The 23,113-nt window shown below is 37.9% G+C and overlaps 6 protein-coding genes across 12 annotated transcripts; 2 read left to right on the top strand and 4 right to left on the bottom strand.

Moving 5' to 3' along the window:
* Positions 1 to 3,487: 3,487 nt before the first annotated feature.
* Positions 3,488 to 5,437, bottom strand: BNAA04G05810D (basic leucine zipper 24). 4 transcript variants are annotated; one of them, XM_022718005.2, is made up of 5 exons: positions 5,143 to 5,335; positions 5,040 to 5,080; positions 4,687 to 4,851; positions 4,276 to 4,579; positions 3,488 to 3,852 (listed from the first exon to the last, which is right to left on the bottom strand). In XM_022718005.2, the coding sequence occupies exons 3-5, from the start codon at positions 4,822 to 4,824 to the stop codon at positions 3,728 to 3,730; spliced, it is 567 nt and encodes a 188-aa protein (XP_022573726.1). In that variant the 5' UTR covers positions 4,825 to 4,851; positions 5,040 to 5,080; positions 5,143 to 5,335; the 3' UTR covers positions 3,488 to 3,727. The 4 variants fall into 4 exon arrangements, with proteins under 4 accessions (XP_022573726.1, XP_048633993.1, XP_022573725.1 ...); XM_048778036.1 differs by having other exon boundaries at positions 5,040 to 5,072; XM_022718004.2 differs by having other exon boundaries at positions 5,040 to 5,437.
* A 202-nt stretch (positions 5,438 to 5,639) lies between these two features.
* Positions 5,640 to 7,509, bottom strand: LOC106445659 (non-functional pseudokinase ZRK2-like). The gene has a single exon (XM_022718003.2). The coding sequence runs from the start codon at positions 6,909 to 6,911 to the stop codon at positions 5,829 to 5,831; it is 1,083 nt and encodes a 360-aa protein (XP_022573724.1). The 5' UTR covers positions 6,912 to 7,509; the 3' UTR covers positions 5,640 to 5,828.
* A 2,488-nt stretch (positions 7,510 to 9,997) lies between these two features.
* BNAA04G05790D (glycosyltransferase BC10) lies at positions 9,998 to 15,071 on the bottom strand. Of its 4 annotated transcripts, none has more exons than XM_048778033.1 (3): positions 15,057 to 15,071; positions 10,322 to 11,378; positions 9,998 to 10,233 (listed from the first exon to the last, which is right to left on the bottom strand). In XM_048778033.1, the coding sequence occupies exon 2, from the start codon at positions 11,347 to 11,349 to the stop codon at positions 10,342 to 10,344; it is 1,008 nt and encodes a 335-aa protein (XP_048633990.1). In that variant the 5' UTR covers positions 11,350 to 11,378; positions 15,057 to 15,071; the 3' UTR covers positions 9,998 to 10,233; positions 10,322 to 10,341. The 4 variants fall into 4 exon arrangements, with proteins under 4 accessions (XP_048633990.1, XP_048633991.1, XP_022573722.2 ...); XM_048778034.1 differs by lacking the exon at positions 15,057 to 15,071 and adding an exon at positions 13,982 to 13,996; XM_022718001.2 differs by lacking the exon at positions 15,057 to 15,071 and having other exon boundaries at positions 10,322 to 11,427.
* BNAA04G05780D lies at positions 11,723 to 12,157 on the top strand. Its single transcript, XM_013887255.3, has one exon. The coding sequence runs from the start codon at positions 11,723 to 11,725 to the stop codon at positions 12,047 to 12,049; it is 327 nt and encodes a 108-aa protein (XP_013742709.1). The 3' UTR covers positions 12,050 to 12,157.
* LOC106445661 (cation/H(+) antiporter 28-like) lies at positions 13,693 to 16,562 on the top strand. Its single transcript, XM_013887251.3, has 4 exons — positions 13,693 to 13,971; positions 14,048 to 15,052; positions 15,128 to 15,733; positions 15,798 to 16,562. Exons 1-4 carry the CDS (start codon positions 13,801 to 13,803, stop codon positions 16,419 to 16,421), a joined length of 2,406 nt encoding a protein of 801 aa, XP_013742705.1. The 5' UTR covers positions 13,693 to 13,800; the 3' UTR covers positions 16,422 to 16,562.
* On the bottom strand, positions 16,488 to 17,874 carry LOC106445664 (DNA-directed RNA polymerases II, IV and V subunit 11-like). Its single transcript, XM_013887254.3, has 5 exons — positions 17,666 to 17,874; positions 17,485 to 17,574; positions 17,333 to 17,411; positions 16,960 to 17,055; positions 16,488 to 16,749 (listed from the first exon to the last, which is right to left on the bottom strand). Exons 1-5 carry the CDS (start codon positions 17,716 to 17,718, stop codon positions 16,717 to 16,719), a joined length of 351 nt encoding a protein of 116 aa, XP_013742708.1. The 5' UTR covers positions 17,719 to 17,874; the 3' UTR covers positions 16,488 to 16,716.
* Between the last annotated feature and the right edge of the window lie 5,239 nt (positions 17,875 to 23,113).

Raw genomic sequence — 23,113 nt, 5'->3', positions numbered from 1 at the left:
CATCATTATCTTACGTAGGGACACATTTAAGTTAGCTTAATCTCTTTTGTTAATTAAAGGAAATAAAGCCCCTCAAGATCTCTTTCTAAATTGTTTTATTCTACTTGTAATTAAATTTGCATCTAAGATAGAGTAATCAGGAAACATAAAACATGCTATCCAAATTATCATCTTACCCAGCTTAATCTCTGCTACTGTTTCTTTGTTTAATTGATTTATTTGTGACGCTTTAGTTTTTTAATTAGTACTGTTGCAACTTGCAATACCGCTTATTATTTCTCTATTCAATCATCAGTTGCATGATCGAGTGGAATGGGGTTACTTGCGGTCAGTTCTGCTAGCACTTGGATTTGATTTGAGATGGGTGCAATGGGTGATGAATTGTGTTACCACTGTCACTTATTCTGTCTTAATTAATGATCAGCCGCACGGAATGATAGAGCCTCAAAGGGGACTTCGTCAAGGAGATCCCCTGTCTCCTTTCCTTTTTGTCTTATGCACAGAAGGTTTACCTCACTTACTTTCTAATGCTGAGAGAAGGCAAAGCATTTCTGGGATGAAATTTGGAGTGCAGGGCCCTTCAATTCATCATCTCTTGTTCGCAGATGACTGTCTTTTCTCCTGTAAAGCGAATGAGGAGCAGAGTAATGTGCTGATGAATATTTTGGGAAGGTATGGAGCGGCCACCGGTCAGGTTATCAATCCTCAGAAATCTTCGATTATGTTTGGTAAATCAGTGCGGGAAGAGAATAAGATCAGAGTCAAACATATTCTAGGGATTGAGGCAGAAGGGGGGGAGGCTAAGTACCTGGGATTGCCAGATTGCTTCAATGGATCTAAGGTCAAGCTCTTCTCCTATCTAAAAGAGAAAATGGGAAGAAGGATTTCGGGTTGGCATGCGAGAACTTTATCTCAAGCTGGAAAAGAAGTGATGATAAAAGCTGTCGCTTCAGCGCTTCCGGTATCTGCAATGTCGGTATTTAAGATCCCGAAAACGGTGATTACGTCTCTCTCAAGTGCTTTGGCCAATTTCTGGTGGAGTGCAGTGGAGCATAAAAGGAAAATCCATTGGATAAGCTGGGAGAAGATGTGTCTACCGAAGGACTTAGGAGGGATGGGATTCAAGGATCTAGAGAGTTTTAATAAGGCTCTCCTAGCCAAACAAGCTTGGAGACTTATTAATCTTGAAAGTTGCTTGATGTCGCAGGTTCTTAAAGGGAAATATTTTGAAGGGACATGCTTTTTTAAAGCTCAGCTGGGCAAACGACCGTCTTATGCCTGGAGGAGTGTCTTAGAAGGAAAGGATCTTCTTGTTCAAGGTCTCAAGGTAGCTGTGGGGAATGGATCTTCGCTCAAAGTTTGGACTGATCCATGGCTGGAAGATGATAATGGAATTTGTAGGCCCCCATTACGAAAACAAAGGTTCTTTAATGTTGAGTTACAAGTGTCAGAACTTATCAATTACCATACAAGAAGATGGAGCAGGAGGAAATTGAGTGAGCTCTTTGTACCTCGAGATATGATGATTTTGGAGAAGAACCAGCCGGTGATCTCTGAACATGATTCTTGGGTATGGAGACATACAAAAAGTGGCTTATATTCAGTAAAGTCTGGGTATGAGTTAGCTTTTACCATGAAGAATGTAGAATTGATAAGGGATCAGCAAGTGCTTCCCTCCCTTAATCCCCTCAAGGATCGTGTTTGGAACCTTTTGGCTCCATCAAAGCTGAAAGTGTTCATTTGGAAAGCATTGTCTGGTGCTTTATCTGTGCTTGATGGGCTTAGGGACAGGGGAATGAAGTGTGATCTGGAATGTCAGACATGTGGACAGACTGGGGAATCTATTAATCATGTTTTGTTCTCTTGTACCTTTGCAAGACAAGTGTGGGCTATGACACGGTTTCCTTCACCTCCTGCTGGTTTTGACAGCTTTTCGATCTTTGCGAATGTGAACTACCTCATTTCCTTTTGGGAAACAAAGAAACATGTGTTTGAAGCTACCAGAAATTTTCCATGGGTCCTTTGGTATTTGTGGAAAAATAGGAATAACCTGTTGTTTGAAGGGGCTCTCTTTGAAAGTGTACAAGTTTGTACTAAAGCAGAGGAGGAAGCCTCTCAATGGTATGCAGCTCAGAGTTTGGAGAGAAGGAGTACAGATGATAATAGGAATCGATTGATTCAAGCGTCTGCTGCTTGGAAAAGGCCTCCGGAGAACTTTGTCAAATGCAATATTGGATTTAAGTGGGAGTACAAAAAGAAAATTGCAGGAGCTGCATGGGTGGTAAGAGATTCAAGAGGAACGGTTTTACTGCATAGTCGCAGGTCTTTTGGGAATGTGGAATCCAAAGATGATGCCCAATTTCTTAGTGTGGCTTGGGCTATCGAGAGCATGAGGTGTCATCGTTTCAGGATGGTATACTTTGCGGTTGAAGGAAGGATGTTAGTTGATGCAATTAACAAGCCTAGTGATTGGCCTTCCTTCAAGTTTAAAGTATTTGAACTCAGAAGTATTCTAAGGGATTTTTTGGAGTGGAAGATGTTAGCTGAATCGTATGAGGCGAATAGAGGAGCGCATCTGATTGCCACTAGTGCTGTGCTAGATCGTCGGTTCCAATCTTATGTCGCTAGAGGCCAGCCTATTTGGTGTTCTGAGGTTTTTCATAATGACAATAGAGATAGGCTTGATGTTCTTTAGCCTAGATGTTATGGCTGTTTTGTAAACTCTGGTCATATTTTTTGGATGTATATATATAAATATCTAAGATGGCAAAAAAAAAAAAAATCTGGCGTCTATACACTTTAAGATGTATTGACCAATTCCAAAGGTCTCTCATTGAAGCAATGGAAACTAACATATTTGATATTGTTATATAATAAGGACTATATAATATCTTAGCATTTACTTTCACACTCAACTTTTTTAAAATGAAATATTCAAACTATTATTTTGTTGTATACATGAGAGGGTAGAATTAAAGATGAAAAGACATCATTGTTCTAAACTAATGTAGGGTCAAAAGAATTGTATTTTTCAAAGTTTTAAATTTCGAAAGGACCTTTTGTAAAAGAAGAATGACCCCACAACGGAAAATCAATAATTATAATAGTTATTCTTGGGTGTTAAAAGCAGTGGTCTAGTAGTCAGTCACAAGAGCCAAGGCACCTAACACCTCATTCTATGATTATGTTATGTCCTTCAATATTATTTATTATTATGAGCTATGCTAAATAATTACCTCCAAAAATCTAACATTGCGGCACTTATCATTGTCCCATCCACAAATATTTGATTCCCATGTTAAATTTTACATGGGATAATGATTATTATGTGAAAATGGTTTGAAGCAAATTGAATAAAAATACAATGATTGGGGCAGTCCACACCAACGGATTATCATAGACTCACATGTATGATGCATACCTTATCCTTGTGTTTTTGGGTTTTCACCATGCCCACACACAGAAAATCTAAATATGGACCCCAAAAGATCTTTCAAGCCCACAATCATCATCATACATACACCTACAATCCTCCTCATCCTTATCATTCCATATCAAATTACATCTAATCAAATATGTTTTGGTACCAACAAAATAGACATATGTGAAATAAGCTGCAATCTGTGTAGCTGTTAACTGTTTTGGAGTATAACCTCTATGCCCTAATAAAACCCGTAAATGTATGTATATATATAGATATACACTATACCACAACCTGTGGAAAGCCTTAACGTGAGAATGGTGGTGAATGGGGAACAAAAGAATGAATAGGTTCATGAAGTGTTTTGCCCTCCTCGCACTCTACTCTTGCCACTTCGCAAATCATATTCCTTGTTGCTACGTTGCATCCATCTGTGTTATTACACAAGATTGAGATTGTGTTATGATCAATCTGGCCTAGGTCAAATAGAACTTAATCTCAACAGACAATTTAAGAAAAAAGAATGGCCATGCTCGTCTCCTTTTTCAATATTGTTACTTATACCATTCACAACATTCATCAAATTTCAACATTTTTCTTGTTTGTTTCTGAAAGATGAGTTCTGTATATATGATGATGCATATATAAAAATATAATGAAAAATCACCAACCTCAAAAACTAGTTTTTCAACATTTCAAGATTATTCAACATTTTTTTCCGGCCCTATTCCATTTTGCAGCTATCACCAACGTCGCATATATATGTATGTATGCTATTTACTATTTCTTCCACTTTCCACATATATTCATCTTCTTATATGTTATCTAGTAAGCCAAACAGAAAGATACATCACCTTCTTTGAACACAAAGCCAGAACCGTTGCATTGCTTCTGAAACGAGAAACCACCGAGTTCATCATCAATTGTTTTCTGCATCTCTGCCAGAAGAGTCCGGAGTCTGATGATTTCAGCTTCCACAATTGCTTGACTCTGAAGCTTTCTAAGCAAGAATTCATTCATAGATTGCAGTCTCTTGACTTCGTCTTCAAGGTATGCCGTGCGAGCCTTCTTCTTCTCCCTGTACTTTCTCACTGCCTCTCTGTTCCCACATGGCCGCCTCTTGTTGCTGCTGTCAGAATGGTCATTCTCTTGCGAATCCTGTTACAAAATGAATAGTCCTATAATCTATAAACAATCCTTTCAAATTTCATCAGACCATATATACTTGTATAAAAATAAAATAGAAAGTAAGTTATATATTATACAGGGATGATGAGATGAGTGTGAGTGTGGAAGCATGTGTGTGAGTGAGAAGCATCCTCTGGTCCTGGAGGATTGCAACTATGAGTGTGACTACATCCTCCTGATGCACGAGCCCAAGGCTCTATCTCTTCCCCATCCATATCTATCTTAGATTCTAAACTCCAGATCTTCAAAGAAAACACTAGTTCTTTTCAAGATTATGATATGGAGTTATGGGAATATTAAAATTTTATTGTATTAAAGCGGTGATGGTGCTGAAAGAATATAATCTAGATCAACATAGTGGATGGATACAACAGTAGTCAACTCTTTAAGATTTTTTCTTTTTAACATGGTCTAAGGAAGAAACGCTTACAGAGAATCAAAGCTAGAAACGTGTTGGTCTCCTCTGAGTTCCTTGCAACAACAAAAGATAAATATGATTTTTGATTTTGAGAACAAAGAAGATGATGGTTTACCTAGACATGGTCTTGATGACCTGAAATTATGATGGAATAAACCTTACTGGAAGAGGCATAAACCATTTACCATATCTTATCGCAATTAAATATTCTAACGAAAAAGATAGAATTGGTTCTTTAATGTTAATTGTCAACTTGTTAGCGTATAGAACAGATAACAAAGACTTTTCTCTTGGTTTTCATCTATGGAATGGCATGACAATTGACACGTTTTGTGAGATTTCGTGTCAGTTTTGTCTATGATCATCATCTCCTTCTTCCTTCACCACACTTCATTTCAGAAGCAACAAAAAAAAAACCATAAATGAAGCTTAAGGTTTTCCCGACTTAGTGAAATACTGTAAATCTACGTTGGATGTAAAGAATACCTACGACATAGACATTATAGATCCTGTAACGTCAACTAATCTACCAGTGAGAAGAACCATCAATGAGACTCCAAAGTATATCATTACATATCTGTATATTCTGTCACAAGCAATGCTGCAACTTGCAAAGAAAACATATGAAACTTCATTGAAGCTTATAAACACTAAGGACAGAAGGTAGAATAGAACATAGTACTTAAGCGTTACAACTAAAATTATGTAACAGATTATTTAATCGTCTTCCCTGAGATAATTTTCTTTATTCAGGTATGAAATTTGAAACTTGGCTTCATAGTCCAAGAACAGAGAAGAACTCTAAAATGATGTCTGAATCCGCTTGAGTTCTTTAGCTACTTCGATCATCTTTGGCCTATATTCATCTATCTTCTCACAGCATCTCAGAGCAAGTGCAACACATGCTTCCACTTGAAACCGTTGACCACTTGTCATGTCTTTCACCATCTTTGTATCAATCACTTCATCAAGCTTGTCTTTCTCATATAAGCCTTTCACGTAGCCAGTAACTCCTTCTCGCTTGCCATTAGAATAATCGGTGAAGAACACCGGTCTGCCACTGAGAAGAACCAGCAAAAAGACTCCAAAGCTGTACACATCAGTATATTCTGTTACCGAACCTGTTACACGGTACGATGGGTCGATGTACCCGGATGTCCCCACCACTGGAACAGTTGCGCTTTTTGTTTTTCCCTCAGGTAATGTAATAGAGAGTGAGAAGCCGAACAACTTGGCAGTCCAGTTCTTGTCCAAGAAAACATGTGTTGGCTTAACATCTCTATGGATTGTGATCTTAGGGAACGCCGTGTGAAGATAAGATAACGCGTTTGCAATCTCCTTACCAATCTTTAACCGAACATTCCATGGCAGAAAAGATTCCTCCCAGTTAACCATAACACCTCCTCGCTGATTCAAAACCCCATGTTGTGCATCTTCAAACACAAGAACAGGGTAACTAGACTCCAAACAGCATCCTAGTAGTTTGAGAAAGTTGCTGTGGGTGCTCATCCGAGCAGACAAGACAAAGTCATTGTAAACCTCTGCCACTTTGTGTTCTGTACCTTTGTCCACAAGGTACCTTTTGATCATGTAAGTTCTGTTTTCGATGATGCCTCTGTACCACCACGTGTGAAGCCCCTCGAAGGCGATGAAACAGCTGGAGTCGAAGTTATTGGTGGCTTTAAGGATCTGGTCAGAAGAAAAGGTGCGTAAAGGAACGGATTTACCATTACAATCAGCGGTAAGTTTTTCTAACAAAATGCTTCCGTTCTCTAAGAACCACCTTTCTTCCTGCAAGTCTTTTTCCTTCTTCTTCTTCTTCTTCTTCTCCACCGACCATCCAGATCTCATTTTCTGCTCCAACTTATTCACCACCGATTCCATTTGAACAAATAACCAGTTTCCTTGTAGTTCTTCTCTAAATCAGGAACCAGTTATCCTCAAAATTAAGAATTGAGTTAAATTGCTTCTGAAGTAAAAGCAAAAGAAAAACAATATTATCTTTCTAAGAGGACACAAAAGCTAAGAGACTCAGAGATTCCTGTCTGGTCTTCTAAGACTCTGGTTCGGGTCTGAACGTGAATGATACTAGCAAAAGAAAGTCGTCTTTTTTCTGGAACATTATGTCGGTTCATGTTACATGGTTCAATTGGGTTCTTAATTGTTGGTATTAAAACCACAAATACTATTGACTGGGCTGGGATGGTCACTAGTATAATTCAAATTTTCTGTTGTAAATTCCAAGCCACTAGCAACGCTTGACGTAAAATTTTACAAAATTGATACAATGAAAAGCAAAACATTTATGTGTCAATTCTTCTCGCTGGATTATCTATCTATACTATTATTTATGAAGTGATTTAGCTTATTTGTCATGATTTTCATAATTTTAAGTAATTTTACTTATTTGTCATGTTTTAATTATGTTTAAGCTGAGTCATTAATTTATTAATAATTTTTAGTTGAATCCATAATTTATTAATTTAAATAATATAACTATAAATATTTAACTAGATATATAATTATTTTAATTTTGCTTATTTGTCATGTTTTCCATGATTTTAGTCAATTTAGCTTATTTGTCATGTTTTTATTAGGTTTTAGCTTAGTCAGTGATTTATTAACAATTTTTAGCTAAATTACTAATTTATTAATTTAAAAATATCCGTAATGAATTTTATATATAATTAAAAACGAATTTTGATTTAATAATATTTAAATCTATATGTTATATTAAAATTTTTATTTTCTTATTTATCATATTTTATTAGGTTTTAAGCTTTTATATAGGTCATTGATTTATTATTAGTTTTTAACTGAATATTTATTAATTTTCAAAAAACCCGTAATGAGTTTTATATATAGTAAAACACGCATTTAATTATACTAATATTAAATTTATATATTATATTAAATAATAAGTATTCGTAAGATGATTATGCCCGCATGTGCAAACAAAACACCTAGTTGCAAGTATAAAATTTTTATATCTGATATATAATTAAATAATTGTTAAAGTATATTTGTTTTTTTTTTTGAAAAAAAATTTATGATTGCATCTTTAGTTTATTTTTGAAGATAAGGGTGAAATTTTTGAAGATAGAGTTTCAAATTAAAAGAAATTAAAAATTAAAAAAAAAAAACTATTTTGATCATTTTTTTTTAAACTATTTTTTGTGACAAAAACCTAACAAATGCTAAGACTTGCCATTTTTTTAACATCAACTTTGGTTACCTATGTCCATATGATACATGTATCTTTTTGATTATATATTCAGAAAAGAAATAAACTAAGCATGTTTGATATATACTTATGCAGTAGTTAGTAGAATAATGAATGATCTATCAAAAATTGATTTGCAAAACAATGCAAGTAAAGTCAAAGCCTAAAGAACTTCTGAGGAGTCTCTCTCTCTCTAAAATTAAAATCTCTCTCCCATCTCTCTACCTCGCCTAGGTTACCGCCGCTACTCCACCGCCCTCCGGCGGTCGCCGCCGTGTCTCTCAGGCGGCCGCCGGGCCTTGTTTGTTTCTTCTTCTTCTGCTCTGTGTCTTCTTCGTTGTTCCCCCCTGTTTTCCCTCTGCGGCTCTTGGCGTTCGGCGAAGGTCCAACCCGTTTTAGATCCAGAGTTTTCACTTGGTCCATGGTCAGATCTGGAGAGTTTATCACTCGAGGACGGTGTCTTGCTTCTCCTTAGCTCTGTTCTGGTCTCTTGTAGTGCCTCTGTCCGGTTTGGTTTTTTATTTCCCTTCGTTGCGTGTTGAGTGAGAGTGGTGTTGCGTGGGGGTTGCAGAGAACCTTGTCCCTGCTTGGTGAGCTTCTGTCCTCTGGCGTGCGGTGGGGCTCTGCGGTATGGGTTTGGTAAGGCTTCAGATAGCGCGGATCTGGAGCTCGGTCTCTCTTCTTTTACAGGTGGTCTCCTGTAAGCGCGCGTGGGCTCTTCTGGTGATGGTCTCTGTCTCCGATGAGCTCTTGTGGTAACGTGCGGTGGTCACGTCGGCGCGTGGTGGTGGCAGCTTGCGTGTTGTTCAGTTGGGGTCTATATTTTCTGTCCTTTATGACAGTTTCCCGGTGGTTCCGGTTTGGTCTGAGCCGTGACCTAAGTCCTCCTCGCTCCCTCTCTTCAAATAAGGTAGTTGCGGCTCTTGGATGAGCTCGTGTGGTGGTTTGGACTCTGTTCTTGTTCTTGTTCTTGTGAAGTTGTTGGTCTCTCGGACGGCTCGTTCTACTGCGGTTGATCTTTCGGAGAGTTAGCCGCCTTTCGGTTCGCTATTTCTATATGGGGTTTCGGTTCAATGGGTGCAACGGTCATGTCGAGTTGGAATGGAGGCGGCAATCTTCAAGACGGCTTGACAAACGACGACATCGTCGCTTGGTGGTTCTCTCTCGTGCCGTCGGAAGTTCAGCTGTCGGGTGAATTGAGTTTTGTTTGTGTTCGGATTCTTCTTCTGGGTCTTGGTTTCGGCGGAGCGGTCGGAAGCTGTAGGAACCGTAGCATCAAGGTTTGAGGACGCCTTTCTCTCGGTAGCTCGCGGTGCCCGACTCTCGATCTCGAGCGGTCTCGGTTTGCAAGGTTCGAGCTTGACTCGTAACAAATCGGGTTCTTAGACTTTGTCCGGCTATCTTCTAGTTTGTCTCTTTCCGCTTAGGTCTCTTTGTTTAGTTTCGTTTCCGCATTCTGCTACCTGTTTACTGTGTAACGTCTGTCTCAAATTCGAAAATTGGTATAATAATTTAACATTTTACCAAAAAAAAAAAAAAAAAAAAAGTCAAAGCCTAAAAATATCATTACTTTTGTTGAGCGATCCTGTTTATGAACTTTGGAGGGAGAGGAATGCAAGGCTACATAAATCATCTTCATGTTCATATAACAAAATATTGTTTTGGCATTCACACATTTTCGAAACGAAAGAGAGGGAATGCCTTTTTGCCATTCACACTCTCTCTCCCGTGTGAAAGGAGCTGAAAATAAAAACAAAGGCGATTTGACCAACTTCATAATAGCTTTTACTTACATTGGGGGTCTATTTACAATTTTCATTCTACACCCAATTTCCATCTAAATTTCCCTAAGACATTATAACAACACACACACCCTTTTCACTTATATATAGGGTGGTTTGAAACATTACACACACACACGAGTTTCACCTTTATTTGCTACTCTTCTTCGAAGAGGGCCAACAACAAACTTCTTCCTAAAACCTGAAACACACACACAAGATGATAAGACTCAATTCTCAAATCATTCTTCTAAATGTTGGCAAATATTCCAATCAGATTCAGTGTTAACCTAATTTACTTTTGACTGATTCAATCCCTGAAGATCACATCATCTGCTATTTCCATCAACGGCTGCAACGACTCCGCCGAGAATTTTCTCGCGAAGAAGTAGTCCAAACTCGAGTTAGATCTCCTCAACCTATGAATCAGCTGAGGTGACACCTCCAACGCACGGTACGTGTGAGGATGACCGCTGACACTACCGGTCCAGTTAACACGTGTGAGTGTAAACCGGCTACATCCTTCAGGATCCTCGAGAGACAAGAGCGTCGGAAAATAATGTTCTTCAGGGTAGCAAGACTCCGCATCAACGCACGGCAACCTAAACTTCCTCCACAGCTTCCTCTCCTGAATGACCATCAAAGCGTGACGTTTCGCCAGAACGAAGAACTGAGACCCCACGCGGAAGTCTTGGTAGGGGATCTCAGGCATCATCGCGTCGTCTCCACGCGCGTTGTACCGTTGCGGGAGGAAAGGCTCGTCGGAGAGGATCTCGATGAAGCTTTGGTGAGATTTGGAGAGGTGGCTGTGGATGTAAGCGAAGGAGTGGAGAGGGATGCAGTGCTGCGAGACGAGAGCGAAGTAGAGGTTGTTTGGATCGTCGAGGATGGCGCGTGCTATCAGTCGCCGTTCCGCGGAGATTAGCGACGGGGAGGCGCGTGCGGTTCTCTTCGCCGGGATGAATTTGGCGTTGATTGAGGAGGAGAGGAGTGGGGAGATTGCGGAGGATGGATCCGCGTGGATGTAAGCGTTGTAGAGATGCTCGTGGCCTTGGAAGAAGGTTTCCCAGAGAGGTAGGAAGGTTAGATCGGAGTTTGTTAGGAAGAGGAACGCGATTTTTGGAGGAGGAGGGGTCTGTGAGAGGGAGATGAGACGGCGGGTGTTGGAGGAGGAGAGGGCGGCGCGGTGGAAGAGGGAGAGGTCGTCGAGTTCATCGGCGGTGGAGAGGAGGTTGTTGCGGGAGGAAGAGAGGAAGAAGAGGAGTGAGAGGGAGAGGAAGAGAGAGAGAGAATAGAGGAGAGTGGAGGAAGAGAACATCTCTGAAACAAACCACAATCAGAAATTTTCTGAGGAGGACGATGAAGAAGAATGACAATAAAAAAAGAAAAGGCAAAATATGACGTCAGCTAATTGGGACACGTGGACAAATTGATTATTGCTATCTGCTGTCAAAAAAAAAAAAATTATGCTCTTCTTATCCACTTGAGTCATCATTGATCTCACAAAGTCACCATGATGTGTTGTTGATTATGTGTGTGTGACTCTCTATGTGTTTGTGTGTTACGTTTTGGTCTATCTACTCATTCGTTGTCCTCATCCTACCAAGATATTCAGATATTTTTTTGCTCATATTTTGATTCCCCAAAACAAATACTTTCGTCAACTGTTATTCTATTCATCATCTTTTCTCATGGCGGCTCTCTCCACCTTCTACCACCCACTCTGCGCACACCACAACCACCGTACAGCAAGACACAGCGTCAGGTCTCTGACTGTGGTGTCTTGTCGGCAGCAGAAATCACCGGAAGAGAGTGGAGGAGTGATCCAGAGAACAGTGATAAGGATGATTTCAGAGGCTGGGAAGATTGGGAAGAATCTGAAGCCAGAGAAGAAAGGAGACATGAAGGATCTGATGCTTATGAGTCTTTCTTTTGCAGTTTATGTCTATATATCTCAACTAATGGTATGTGCTTACTTCTCCTGGACCCATGTCGCCCTCCCCAATCCCTCATGGTAGTTTAGCTTAGCTAAGATAGATACTTCCTTCTGCCCCTCAAGTCACAATTATGTTATGTATATATTCTGCACATCATTTATAAGATTACCAAGCTCCATTCCTCTCAAATTAATTGCAAACATTGAAGAACTGAAAGTTGACCTTTTAATTTGGTCTCTTATAGTTGAATTTGTTAAAGCTAGAAACACGGATGGCCAAACCGGCCTTTTTTTTTCTAAGTCTTGCAATCTACCAATGATGATGCATCCACCACAACGAGAGGGATGTTTAGAGTACATAATGGATAGCCACATACCTTTTCCTAGAACCATTTCAATAGGTTCCTGTTCTTGCCATGTATCCTCAATGCCCTATAGTGCACCATGATCCAATGCAGTATTGGTCAGATGGAGAATCCCGAACAAGTGGTAACATTGTAAGTACATTCCACCACAAAAGAATATAAACCAATAAGAGCATGAGAGCCAAGGGTACTTACCAAGCATGTCCATTGTCAAGTACTTGGATGGCTTGGAATCGTGACTTTCCTTTAAGATCTGCTTACTGACTTTCTCATCCAGGACTTCCATTTCACTATCAGCTTTAGGGGGAACACTACCGTCTTGAGAAGGCTCACCCTGAAGCCAAATGATGCAGTAGGAACATAAAGTAGTCACTATAAATACTTTAAAAGGAAGTTGTTTTCTCCAGCAGATCACAATACATGCAGTCAGAGCCGGTCCTAGTTATTATTGGGCTGGAACCAAATCTAAAAATATGGCCTATTTCTATTTAATTTCTATAAAAAGTGAAAAAATTAAAGAATGTAAATATGATGAATCGAACTCTCCACCTCCTCTGCAATAATTCACAGCTTTACCACTTGACCTATTGGAGAATATGTACATTTATGTGGCCGATATATTTTATAATTGAGTTGAGGCCGGAAGCACACCACACCACTATAAACAATTTTCAACATAATACTATAAGAAAGCATGGGAAAGAAAAAAATACTTAGATTTTGTTTTGAAGAAACAGAAAAGCGAAGCTGGACAAATATTTCTGGCTAGCAGGAGCAGCTTCTGAAATTAAACAAGGTGAAGTAATCTATATTCAGAGAATGAATGAATCAATAAATGGCACCAACAAGAAAGGAGAGAAAGTTATTTACCAAGAGTTAAGACTTTAATGCTCCAGAGGTTCATTCATTGTTTTCCAATTCAAGTTTCGATCCAGTAGTACCTGACTCAGAAGGGAGAAGTGTTATAGTCAAAACAAACCTTCTAGAAAGAAACTTCTGAATTTGGGCTGTATTGCTTGTGATTAAACAATTTTCAACATAATATACTTCACTATTTTTGGAATAAAATTGGTAGATAGAACAAAAACTAATCTTCTGTATAAGTATTTCTCAATCAATACTGAATGGTTTTGTAATACATTTTTATGTTTGATTTTATATAAAGATTACTATATCGTTAGCAGGATTTAATTAATTACGTATGTGACATTTGCCTGACCTTTTCTTGTTTGTTTCATGGACTAGGATGTTGACTATGATGAGTGGGAGAGAGAAGGAACGTGAATGAAGGAATCCACAAGCGTCTCCGCCAATTTCTGAATATAAACAATCACTTCCTCCCATTCTCAAGGCCCTAAATCAAAAGACAAGAAAGAAAAGCAACAAATCAAAAAGCTTTCTTCCTCCCCAAGAAACAATTAATCCAACAATACTATAAGAACAACAAATAAGACAACATAGAGAGAAGATGAATACAACTGCAACGAAAAGCGTATGCGGAGACAAATGGTACCTTAACCTAGACAAGCCTGAAGAGGCTTTGAAGGTTCTTGGATTCATCGCTATATTCGTCATCCGAACTCTCCTCCATCATGCCATGAAGCCTTTAGGCCAACCTTACCTCACCACCGATTTTGCTGTATGTCAACCTCTTCTTCTCTTTCTTTCCTCTTCTGATGGTTTCCATAACTAATCCACCTTGTTGTGTGCATCAGATAGGACTGATTCTAGGTAATCTTCCCAAGTTTCGAGAGGCATTCTCGGGGCCTTACTCGACTACTCTCAACAACATTATCGAGTTCGGAATGATCTGCCATATGTTCGTGATGGGTCTAGAGATGAATCCAAGCGTCCTTCTCAGACCACCAACAAAAGACGCATTCATAGCATACACAAGCATCCTCACAACCTTTGTCCTCGCCTTTTTCACAACACCTTTCCTCCATTACACCAAAACTGCTCCTTTCATTTTCTCCCTCGCTCTTGCCCTCATGGCCTCAAGCACCGGCTCACCTATCCTCACCCGTGTCATCTCCAATCTCAAAATCAGAAAATCCGATCTCGGAAAGCTCGCATCAGCCGCAGGTGTCCACACTGATATGATCTCAACCTTGTTTTATTGCATCGGATTCATTTTCTTCCCTACAGAGAAACCTCTCCCTCGTCCTCTCCAGAGATTCTTCAGAGCCCTCCTCATGTTTTGCCTCTTCCTTGCTCAAGTCACTTTCACTTCCATTGTATCCCCCATCTTTCTTAATTGGGTCAACAACGAGAACCCTGAAGGCAAACCACTTAAAGGCTCTCACCTCGTTATGTCCCTAGCATTTGTCGTCTTCATCTGCAGTTTCCCAACTTGGCCACCTCAATCAATGTACAATCCGATTCTCAGCGCCTTCACGGCCGGTCTCTTCCTTCCAAACCAAGGAAGAATGTCAAAATGGATCATTAACAAAATCAACTACTTGCTCAGCACGGTCTTCTACCCTATCTTTTTCTTCTGGGTGGGATTCATTATCCACATGAGAAACTTTGACATAGGAGATAAAATGGCGTACGCAAGATTCTTTGCCCTTCTTGCCACTGTCATAATCGGAAAAGTCATTGGAACAGTCTTGTGTGGTGTAATACTCGGATATCATGTTCCGGAAACCGCATCTCTTGGACTGCTTTTGACCACCAAAGGCCATTTTCATGTCTACTTGGCCGCCTTAGCCATTCGGGTACCTCTCTTTTTTTCCTTCAGATATTCTTTAAAACAAGATCTTTTACCCTCTCTTTGATTCGATGAAATGCAGACAAACAGAGTGAAAAATACGACAGGTGCAATGATCATCTTCGTCATTGTCCTCACAGTGGTCTACTCTCCATTCGTGGTCATGGACATTATTAAACGCGCCAGAAAGCGAGTGCCTGTGCACATCATGGCGCTTCAGTGGCTCGATCCAACAACTGAGCTTCGAGTTTTGATCGGTCTTCATGGTCCTCATAACATTGGTTCCACTCTCAACCTTATGGAGATCTGCCATGGAGGACGTGAGCCAGGGTCCATATTCTACGCAACTGACATGGTGGAGCTGACTGATGAGATTGCCGCCACACTGAAAAAGGGCGGAGGAGGGGGTCAGAGTAATGAGTCAGTGACGATAACAGACAGGTCGGTGACAGAGATGCGGGAGAGTATAACCGCGGCTGTGAATGGGTATGGGGAGCTCCGCAGTGGACAAGGTGTGACAGTGAGGCGGATGCTGGCATTGTCAACGTTTATGACCATGGCACACGACATCTGCGGATTGGCTGATGAACTTATGGTTTCCATTATAATTCTACCATTCCATAAAAGCAGAAATCCTGATGGCACTCTTGACTCTGGCAATGCCGGGTTCCGTCATGTGAACCGAAAGGTAAACATATTCGTCCAAGTACTGTTCAGAGTGAGAGACGTGATTTTCGCTTTTGCGTGTGCAGATTCTGAAGAACGCACCGTGTTCGATAGGAATTCTCGTGGATAGGTCGTTCGGGCAAACAGAAGAGGCATGGAGACCAGGAGCATCCATGGACATTGCTATTATATTCATAGGTGGTGGAGACTGCCGAGAGGCACTAGCCTTTGCTGCACAAGTGGCTCGACACCCTGCTGTAAAGCTAAGCGTGATACGTTTCTTGGAAGACAAGAGCTCTCAGAACGCACAGAAACGCAGCAGCATCTTGAACAGAGCGAGTGTGGTCGAGCAAGAGGAGGAAATGAAGCTTGATGACGAGTGTTTTGCCGAGTTTTACGAAAGATATATAGCTGGTGGAGGAGGAGTGTCTTACATGGAGAAGCATCTCACAAACTCGTCAGAGACTTTCACGGCACTTAAATCATTGGATGGAGAGTATGGGCTGGTGATTGTTGGAAGAGGAGGAGGAAGGGCCAGTAGCGCATTAACCACTGGTCTCAACGACTGGCAGCAATGTCCAGAGCTTGGTCCCATAGGTGATGTTCTTTCGGGCTCAGATTTCTCCCACAACACATCGATGTTGATTATCCAGCAGCAGCGTACAAGAGGTCAGCTAGAAGGGCTTCATGATGATTTCACCATCCTGTGAATATCTGTTCAAATGCACCAACTTAGTACCTTGGAAGCATAGGCCACAGCTATTAAAAAGACTCTGTACAATAAAAGGTTTTTGTAGATAAGATGGAAATAAGACAAGGTAATATAAATAGTACTTCTTAGCAGCCGGAAATGGTGTCCAAAACATAGAGTTACAACAAGTAACATGAAAATTTGTTGCTAAATTAGAAAAGCTAAGTAGCAACAAGCTCATTATAAGTCTTCAGGTTGGTGCTTAGAGTAAGGAAAATGTGATTCCAAAGTGCCGATGGAGAACTCTGAGCTCCTTAGTAGGGAGTCGAGAACCTGGCCACCTCTGCCTGACAACACAGAAGCACAGAGGCGTAAGGTCAAGAGTATGTATGTATTCAAGAGCATTTGATTTTCCACTAGCTAACAAACAAGTAGATTATAATAAACAGATAATCCCAAAGAAACAGACTCCAGGATTAAAGAAACATATAATCATACTTTCCGACCAAATGGGTTTCATACAATTAGATCCAACCAGGACTCTGGCTCATTTGTACCTCAAATTGGCTCTTGAGAAAGTCAAGCTCCTTGTCAAGGTCATTGATGGCCTGATTGTATGCTTGCATCGGGGAAGACTGGCTTGTGGTGTGAATCTGCAAACAAAGCCAACTCCACACTTAAACAACAGATTCAAAGATATTTTTTATGTATTGTTAATCAACCATTAATCTGGATCCTAACAAAACTCTGGAAACAAGGCTTCATTCCAAATTAAATTGTAGAAACGAGGAGCTTAAACCAAGTAATCTTTACATTTTCCAAAAAAAAAAACTGACACTACATCGATAATTGTATCCTAAGGCCAGTCAATGAAGTGAGAGTACGGATCCAATTCAAAGCAATTCAAGTAGAGACATGTGTAGAGCTTACCCTGACTATGATCTTGTACTTGAGAGGATGAGGAAGTTGGTACCCAGCAAACAAAACATTCTCGTCGCGGTGAAGTTGCCTATTCGGAAGAATAGCTGCAAAAAATTAGGGTTTCTTCTTCTGAAAAAGCAAAGAAGTGTAATGAATCGTACATGCGGACGATGTTGCCGATGGTATGGTCTTCTCTCTCAATCGTGAAGGAAGCAGCATTGATGATCTTCGTGTCCCTCTCATAAGAAACCCTAGCAAAATCGAATCGACAGGGTTTTAGCTAGCGCAGCAATTACAGCCAAAAGGATGAAAGATTCAGAGCAAGTTTTCGAGTGCAAATACTTTTTGGTGCCTTCAGGAACGACGAATCGCTCGTATCTGTCCGGAGCATTCATGGCTTATCGGAGATTCTCGCTTCCGTCTCTTTCGCCGTCGCAGGTTCTTCAGCTTCTGACCAACAACGAGTTAAGGAAAGAAGAAAGCCACGGCGTCGTTTTGTTAATGTTATTTACAAAAATAAAATCTTGTGTGAGACCTAACAAAACACCATTTGAACGAGTGTTTTTAAACCTGGATCGGACCGAATTAAACTGCGAACCATAAACCAGTCCAGTTGGATGAATAGCAAAATACATTTGAACCGGTTAAAAATCCCTATTAAACCGTTAAATCCTGGTAACCGGTGACAGAACCAATCAAACCCGGAGTTGTATGTAAACTAATGAAATAATTAACTTTTCTTAAACATAGAGTTTGTAAAAAATTAATAAATCAATGCTGTAATTCTTTTTCTTCTTTTGCCGTCTCTACAACTCACAAATCACAAGACTCAAACCCATAAATCTTCACGTCAAGGTATTAGTTATGTCTACTTCTCATTTTGTTTATATATTACGTTACCACTTGCGTTGAAAACTTTAATAATTAAAACATTAACGTTCATGAAATTCCAAATCAACACAATAATAACACAAGTGCTTCTCAAGAAGTTGACACATCAGCATTTTAGAGTGTTGTGGAGTTGACAACTCAATTAATGAAAAAACTGTGCTTCCAATGAAAACAAAAGAAACTTAAACGTCACTTTTACATCGAACATTTTCATTTATTCGTTTTATTTACGTTCATAACACTGATAAAGTCAAAGAAAATTAATATCTAACAATTACATTCCCAAAGTACTGGTTAATCTCTTTTCTTTTATATACTAAGTCTTTCATAATTTCCTCACTGAATCTATTTGTTTACGGTCCTCTACATGTTAGAAGTCACGTTCTTGTGACAGTTGTGCACAAACCAACTCATATTTCTCGACGAGATTGGTGAGCAAGACAACGATGTCTGACAAAACATGTTGTTGTGTTCACATCCACTATCATGAGTAAGATTTTGGCTTGTCCCAGCGTCTTAAAGGCCGTCGCCACTAAAGATCTGATTGTGAAAGGAAATAGAGTTGATGATGTGGTGCTTAACAGGCTCTTGTGTCAATGAACCACAACACAGTCTACATCAAAAATCTATTTGTTTCTGACTGCTGCTCTTTTTCCTGTTCTGTAGAAACAGGTTCTGGCACAGTGAGCAATTGACTAGAATTTTTATATAAGCTTCGTGTGATCTGCCTTTATGCTTGTTAAAGGAGATGAAGATGAAGATTTAAAGGATTTTTCGGTCACATAAAGTTTAGTAGAAAGTCAATACATGTATATACTTGATAGATGAAGGTTCTATTTTTCTTAAGATTTTACCATCATTTATTCGTTCGTTAAAGCAACTCATCCAAAAAAAAACACTATATGGTCATGGAACCAATTCAAAGAACACATTTGACTGGTCATTTTTACAACTTTATAACCCTTTAAATTTGTCAAACGTAGGGTGATTAGGTTATGGTGTTTCAAAATTCAACAATTGTCTACCAAGAGAAATTTGTTATGCATATTAATAAAATCAGGAATGTGTGGATAGCATCTTTTTGCTCAGCTTATATATTTTGTAATTACTAATGCAAGTGAAACCATAAACGTTAATATTTTTCATATCTATTTAATATTATTTAAGAAATTATTTTAACGCAATTTAATATTTGAAGTTTCAGCATTTAAAGTATATTAAAATATTATTTTGAGATAAACACATAATATTACTCCCTCCGTTTTTTTTAATATAAGTCGTTTTAGAGAAATTTTTATGTTTCAAATTATATGACGTTTTCGGTTTTCTATGTAAATTTTATTAACATTTAATGTTATATGACTAATGATAATATACTTTCTATTTTATTATTGGTTGATTTATGGTTAGATAAATAATTAATGATATTTTTATTTAAAAAATATAAAAATTAATGATTTTCTTAATCTATGTGCATACTTCTAAAACGACTTATATTAAAAAAACGGAGGGAGTAGCAATGTTTACGATTGAATCGTATGTACGATGATAATGAATTGAGTTAAGACAAAAGGAAGGAGAACACCTGGAAAGTGGTCAAAGAAAAAGTGGAAGATGAACGACAGTAAATTAAAAAATAGATTAAACATATATGATATAGGAATATGATACATTGTCATTTCATAGAAATACAATGACACTATTAGAGGACTAAAAATGAAAAAAAAAAACATAAGAATTATGAGAAATCTTCGCTTTGGACCAATGTTAAAATAATGTTAAAATAAAAGTAAGAAGTTATCCAAACTCATTTTGCACCCAATGTAAACCCAAGATAAACAAGTTGAATAACGGTTTAAATGAAAATAATACCATGGATGATAAAAAAGACACTGAACTTTGTTCATATCATACAAAGATATAGACATTAGAAAAGAACGATGGCATTTAAAGGTGTAGTGAGAAGAAAAAAATCTTTCGTCACTGGACTGATGAAGTCTAAGAAATTGTGGAGATCAAGAGAATAGAGCTATAACAAATTGAAGAACATAGGTTACAATTAAATTCGGGTGAAATACATCAGTTCTTTGTAATAAATATCTAAATGTAATAATATACATGGGACGACTTAAAAAAAAAATAAAGTGACATATTCAAACTTTAAAATTAAAAGAAAAACATACACAGCGTTCTTTTATTTTAAAGGTTTATAAGCAATTTGGATTATCCATGAGAATTGATGCTATATGCAAAATAATAAAACATATACTTTGTTTTCTTATAAAAAGACATTTTTACTCCTCATTTTTTATTTGGTTTTATTTGGTTTTATTTAGTTTTAATAACTAAATTCAAAATTTTAATATCACATCAAATAGATTTACATTTAGAATATTTATTTTTATATAATTCAATTTGACCATAGCATAATATAAAAAACATAAAAATATAAGATATGAAAATTTAAGGATGTTAAAACCGAAGATACAAAACATTCCGCAGCGTAGCGCGGGTATCTATCTAGTATGTATAAAAGTACAAACCATTGTACTTATTCTTGCTTCTCACACTAGCAAATAAAAACTTAGTTTACATGATTTGTTCTAACGGTGAATAAGATTTAGAGTGATGAAGACCTCGAGAACAATGTTTAAATGTGTTTTTTCATATTATTATAGATTTAAAATATTAAATTATTTTATAACTTTTTATTACATTTCAGTTTTTTTTTTAATAATTGGTTACTGAAATATTTTTTTTGATATGATATTTTTTAAAGAATATGTATATTATTTAAAATATAATTTAATTTAATGTTGTTGAACCCAACTGAATCCGGCCAAACTATATTGACCTATGATCCAAAATTTTCCAGTTGGTTGCCAGTCCGGTTTATAAAAAAATTGATTTGAACCAGACAATAGCTTTACACGTAGCTTGTCCTACATGGTTTATTTTTTTCTCGTCAAGTCTCTGATTGGATGCACAGTTTTTTAGATTTTGCTTTTTTTGTTTTTTACTTTTTGGTTTTAAGTTTTTGAATTTTGGTTTATGGTTTTCCAGTAGATTTTAGTTTTTTTAACACGAATGGTGATATTAGATTTTTGTTTTTGAATTTTTGTTTTGTTCCTGGATAGCAAATCAGTTTGATTTAGCACCAGAATCAAATACACTAACACATTCTTTGAAGAAGTCGTCAACATAAGTTAGAAAGTATAAGTTTGCACAATTATAGAGATAAGTAGAATAATAGGACGGAAATAGAAGATAAACACAAGCCAATGTTTATCTAGAGTTCACCTAGAATGACTATGTCTATGGGGCATGACAAAGAGTCAATCCGCTATGATATTACAACAAAGATTAAAGACTTCTCTATCTCTCTCTACACCTTACATATCGGCTTGCTTAGTGTAGATGGAAGATAACACACATGCTCTTCTTATATAAAAGGAGTTTATTACATTAACCTAGTTGAGTTAAGACTTTTTATCCTTTTTCATAAACTTACTAAAAATATTTCTAAAATACTTTTAGCTTCCATAAACAATGAAAGTAATATTTATTTTTCCTACTTAACTTTCATATTTTTCTTAAAACTATGCAATATTTTTTTTATTTCTATTACTAAAGCTTGACGGATTCTTTGATGAAGTCTTTGACGGATTCTTTGACGAAGCCCTTGACGGAATCCTTGATGAATTCCTTGGTGAAGTCCTTGACGACTCCGAATAAACTCTACCTTGATAATCGAACATGATATGCTACTTTAGATCATTCAAACCCATGTCTTGCCAGACGACGACGTTGCTCCTTACCAAGTAAGCCTACCACCTCCTCAAACTTCTTAACATGAACTACCTTAGTTAAAATATCAGCAAAATTATTCGAAATAAAAATGTGCATCTTTCTACTGATGTGCTTAGTCTTTTCGGGATACACATTGTTATTTGCTAGACACAATGCAAATCACAGATATCTCAACAGTGTATTGCTTAAATCCAAGTTCTTGCGCTAAGTCTCTCAATCAGATTCCTTCTTTGACAAATTCAACCAGTGCTATATACAATGCTTTGGTCGTTGACAAAGCCACTACACTTTGTAAACATGATCTCAAGCTGATTGTATTCCCACCAACTATACAAAAATACAACTTGAAATCATCCTTCCCTTGTTTTAATCTGAAGCAAAATCTGAATCACAAAATCTTTCAATCTTAAGCACTTCATTCTTTTTGAAGTACAATTTTAGATTTTGTATTCGTATCAGTTTGGTAAGGTACATATGTCTAAGAGAAAGAGAGCATCACTTGCAGGTAAAAATCAGCGTTCAATTAAGATGAACATGTGTCACTGTTACGTTAAGAGAGTTTGTTAGAAGAAATGCTTGATGCTAGTTGGATTTTGAAGAAGAAGCTGGGGAAGGATGCAAAAGGGAAAAAAGTTCAAATACACGAGGCCTCAGATGATTCATGGTATATTAGATTTTCTGCCTTCGAACGTCTTGATCTTTAGATGTTTATCTATTCTATGTTTTCTAACAAATGAGTAATACAAACAGAGAGAAAGGGGTTAGGTTTATTCCTCAGAAGCAAAAGAAGACGAGGGCGTGAGGCTTTGAGCATCATCCACATTTGGAACCACATGATCATCTCTATCATCGAATAACTTTAGATTATATATGTAAAAAAGATATACAAATTGAAACTAGATTAGCTTCTTTTTTTAATAATTGGGCTGGCGTGATTAGCTTCTTACTTGCTAGTAGTGGAACACTAAATAAGAGTGTTTCAGTTTCAGAAAGACAACCCAACATTACAATAGTTATTTTGGGGTTTAACACGCGTAAGAGTATCATACAGACATGATGTCCGAGCACTAGGACCCCTGTGGATAAGAA

Source organism: Brassica napus, chromosome A4, assembly GCF_020379485.1.
Source record: "Brassica napus cultivar Da-Ae chromosome A4, Da-Ae, whole genome shotgun sequence".
NCBI lineage: Eukaryota > Viridiplantae > Streptophyta > Magnoliopsida > Brassicales > Brassicaceae > Brassica > Brassica napus.
The sequence above is the reverse complement of the archived record's forward strand: the minus strand, read 5'-3'. Positions and strand labels throughout refer to the sequence as shown.

Excerpts from the sequence above, each read along its gene's own strand:
- BNAA04G05810D (XM_022718004.2), bottom strand. The coding sequence starts at position 4,824 with ATGGATGGGGAAGAGATAGAGCCTTGGGCTCGTGCATCAGGAGGATGT. Across the intron at positions 4,580-4,686 it reads ACACTCATCTCATCATCCCT|GATTCGCAAGAGAATGACCA; the intron begins GTATAATATATA and ends ATTTTGTAACAG. Across the intron at positions 3,853-4,275 it reads TGGCTTTGTGTTCAAAGAAG|ATGGATGCAACGTAGCAACA; the intron begins GTGATGTATCTT and ends GTAATAACACAG.
- LOC106445659 (XM_022718003.2), bottom strand. The coding sequence starts at position 6,911 with ATGGAATCGGTGGTGAATAAGTTGGAGCAGAAAATGAGATCTGGATGG.
- BNAA04G05790D (XM_048778033.1), bottom strand. The coding sequence starts at position 11,349 with ATGTTCTCTTCCTCCACTCTCCTCTATTCTCTCTCTCTCTTCCTCTCC.
- BNAA04G05780D (XM_013887255.3), top strand. The coding sequence starts at position 11,723 with ATGGCGGCTCTCTCCACCTTCTACCACCCACTCTGCGCACACCACAAC.
- LOC106445661 (XM_013887251.3), top strand. The coding sequence starts at position 13,801 with ATGAATACAACTGCAACGAAAAGCGTATGCGGAGACAAATGGTACCTT. Across the intron at positions 15,053-15,127 it reads TGGCCGCCTTAGCCATTCGG|ACAAACAGAGTGAAAAATAC; the intron begins GTACCTCTCTTT and ends GATGAAATGCAG. Across the intron at positions 15,734-15,797 it reads TCCGTCATGTGAACCGAAAG|ATTCTGAAGAACGCACCGTG; the intron begins GTAAACATATTC and ends TTGCGTGTGCAG.
- LOC106445664 (XM_013887254.3), bottom strand. The coding sequence starts at position 17,718 with ATGAATGCTCCGGACAGATACGAGCGATTCGTCGTTCCTGAAGGCACC. Across the intron at positions 17,412-17,484 it reads ATCGGCAACATCGTCCGCAT|GCAACTTCACCGCGACGAGA; the intron begins GTACGATTCATT and ends TCTTCCGAATAG. Across the intron at positions 17,056-17,332 it reads AGTACAAGATCATAGTCAGG|ATTCACACCACAAGCCAGTC; the intron begins GTAAGCTCTACA and ends CTTTGTTTGCAG.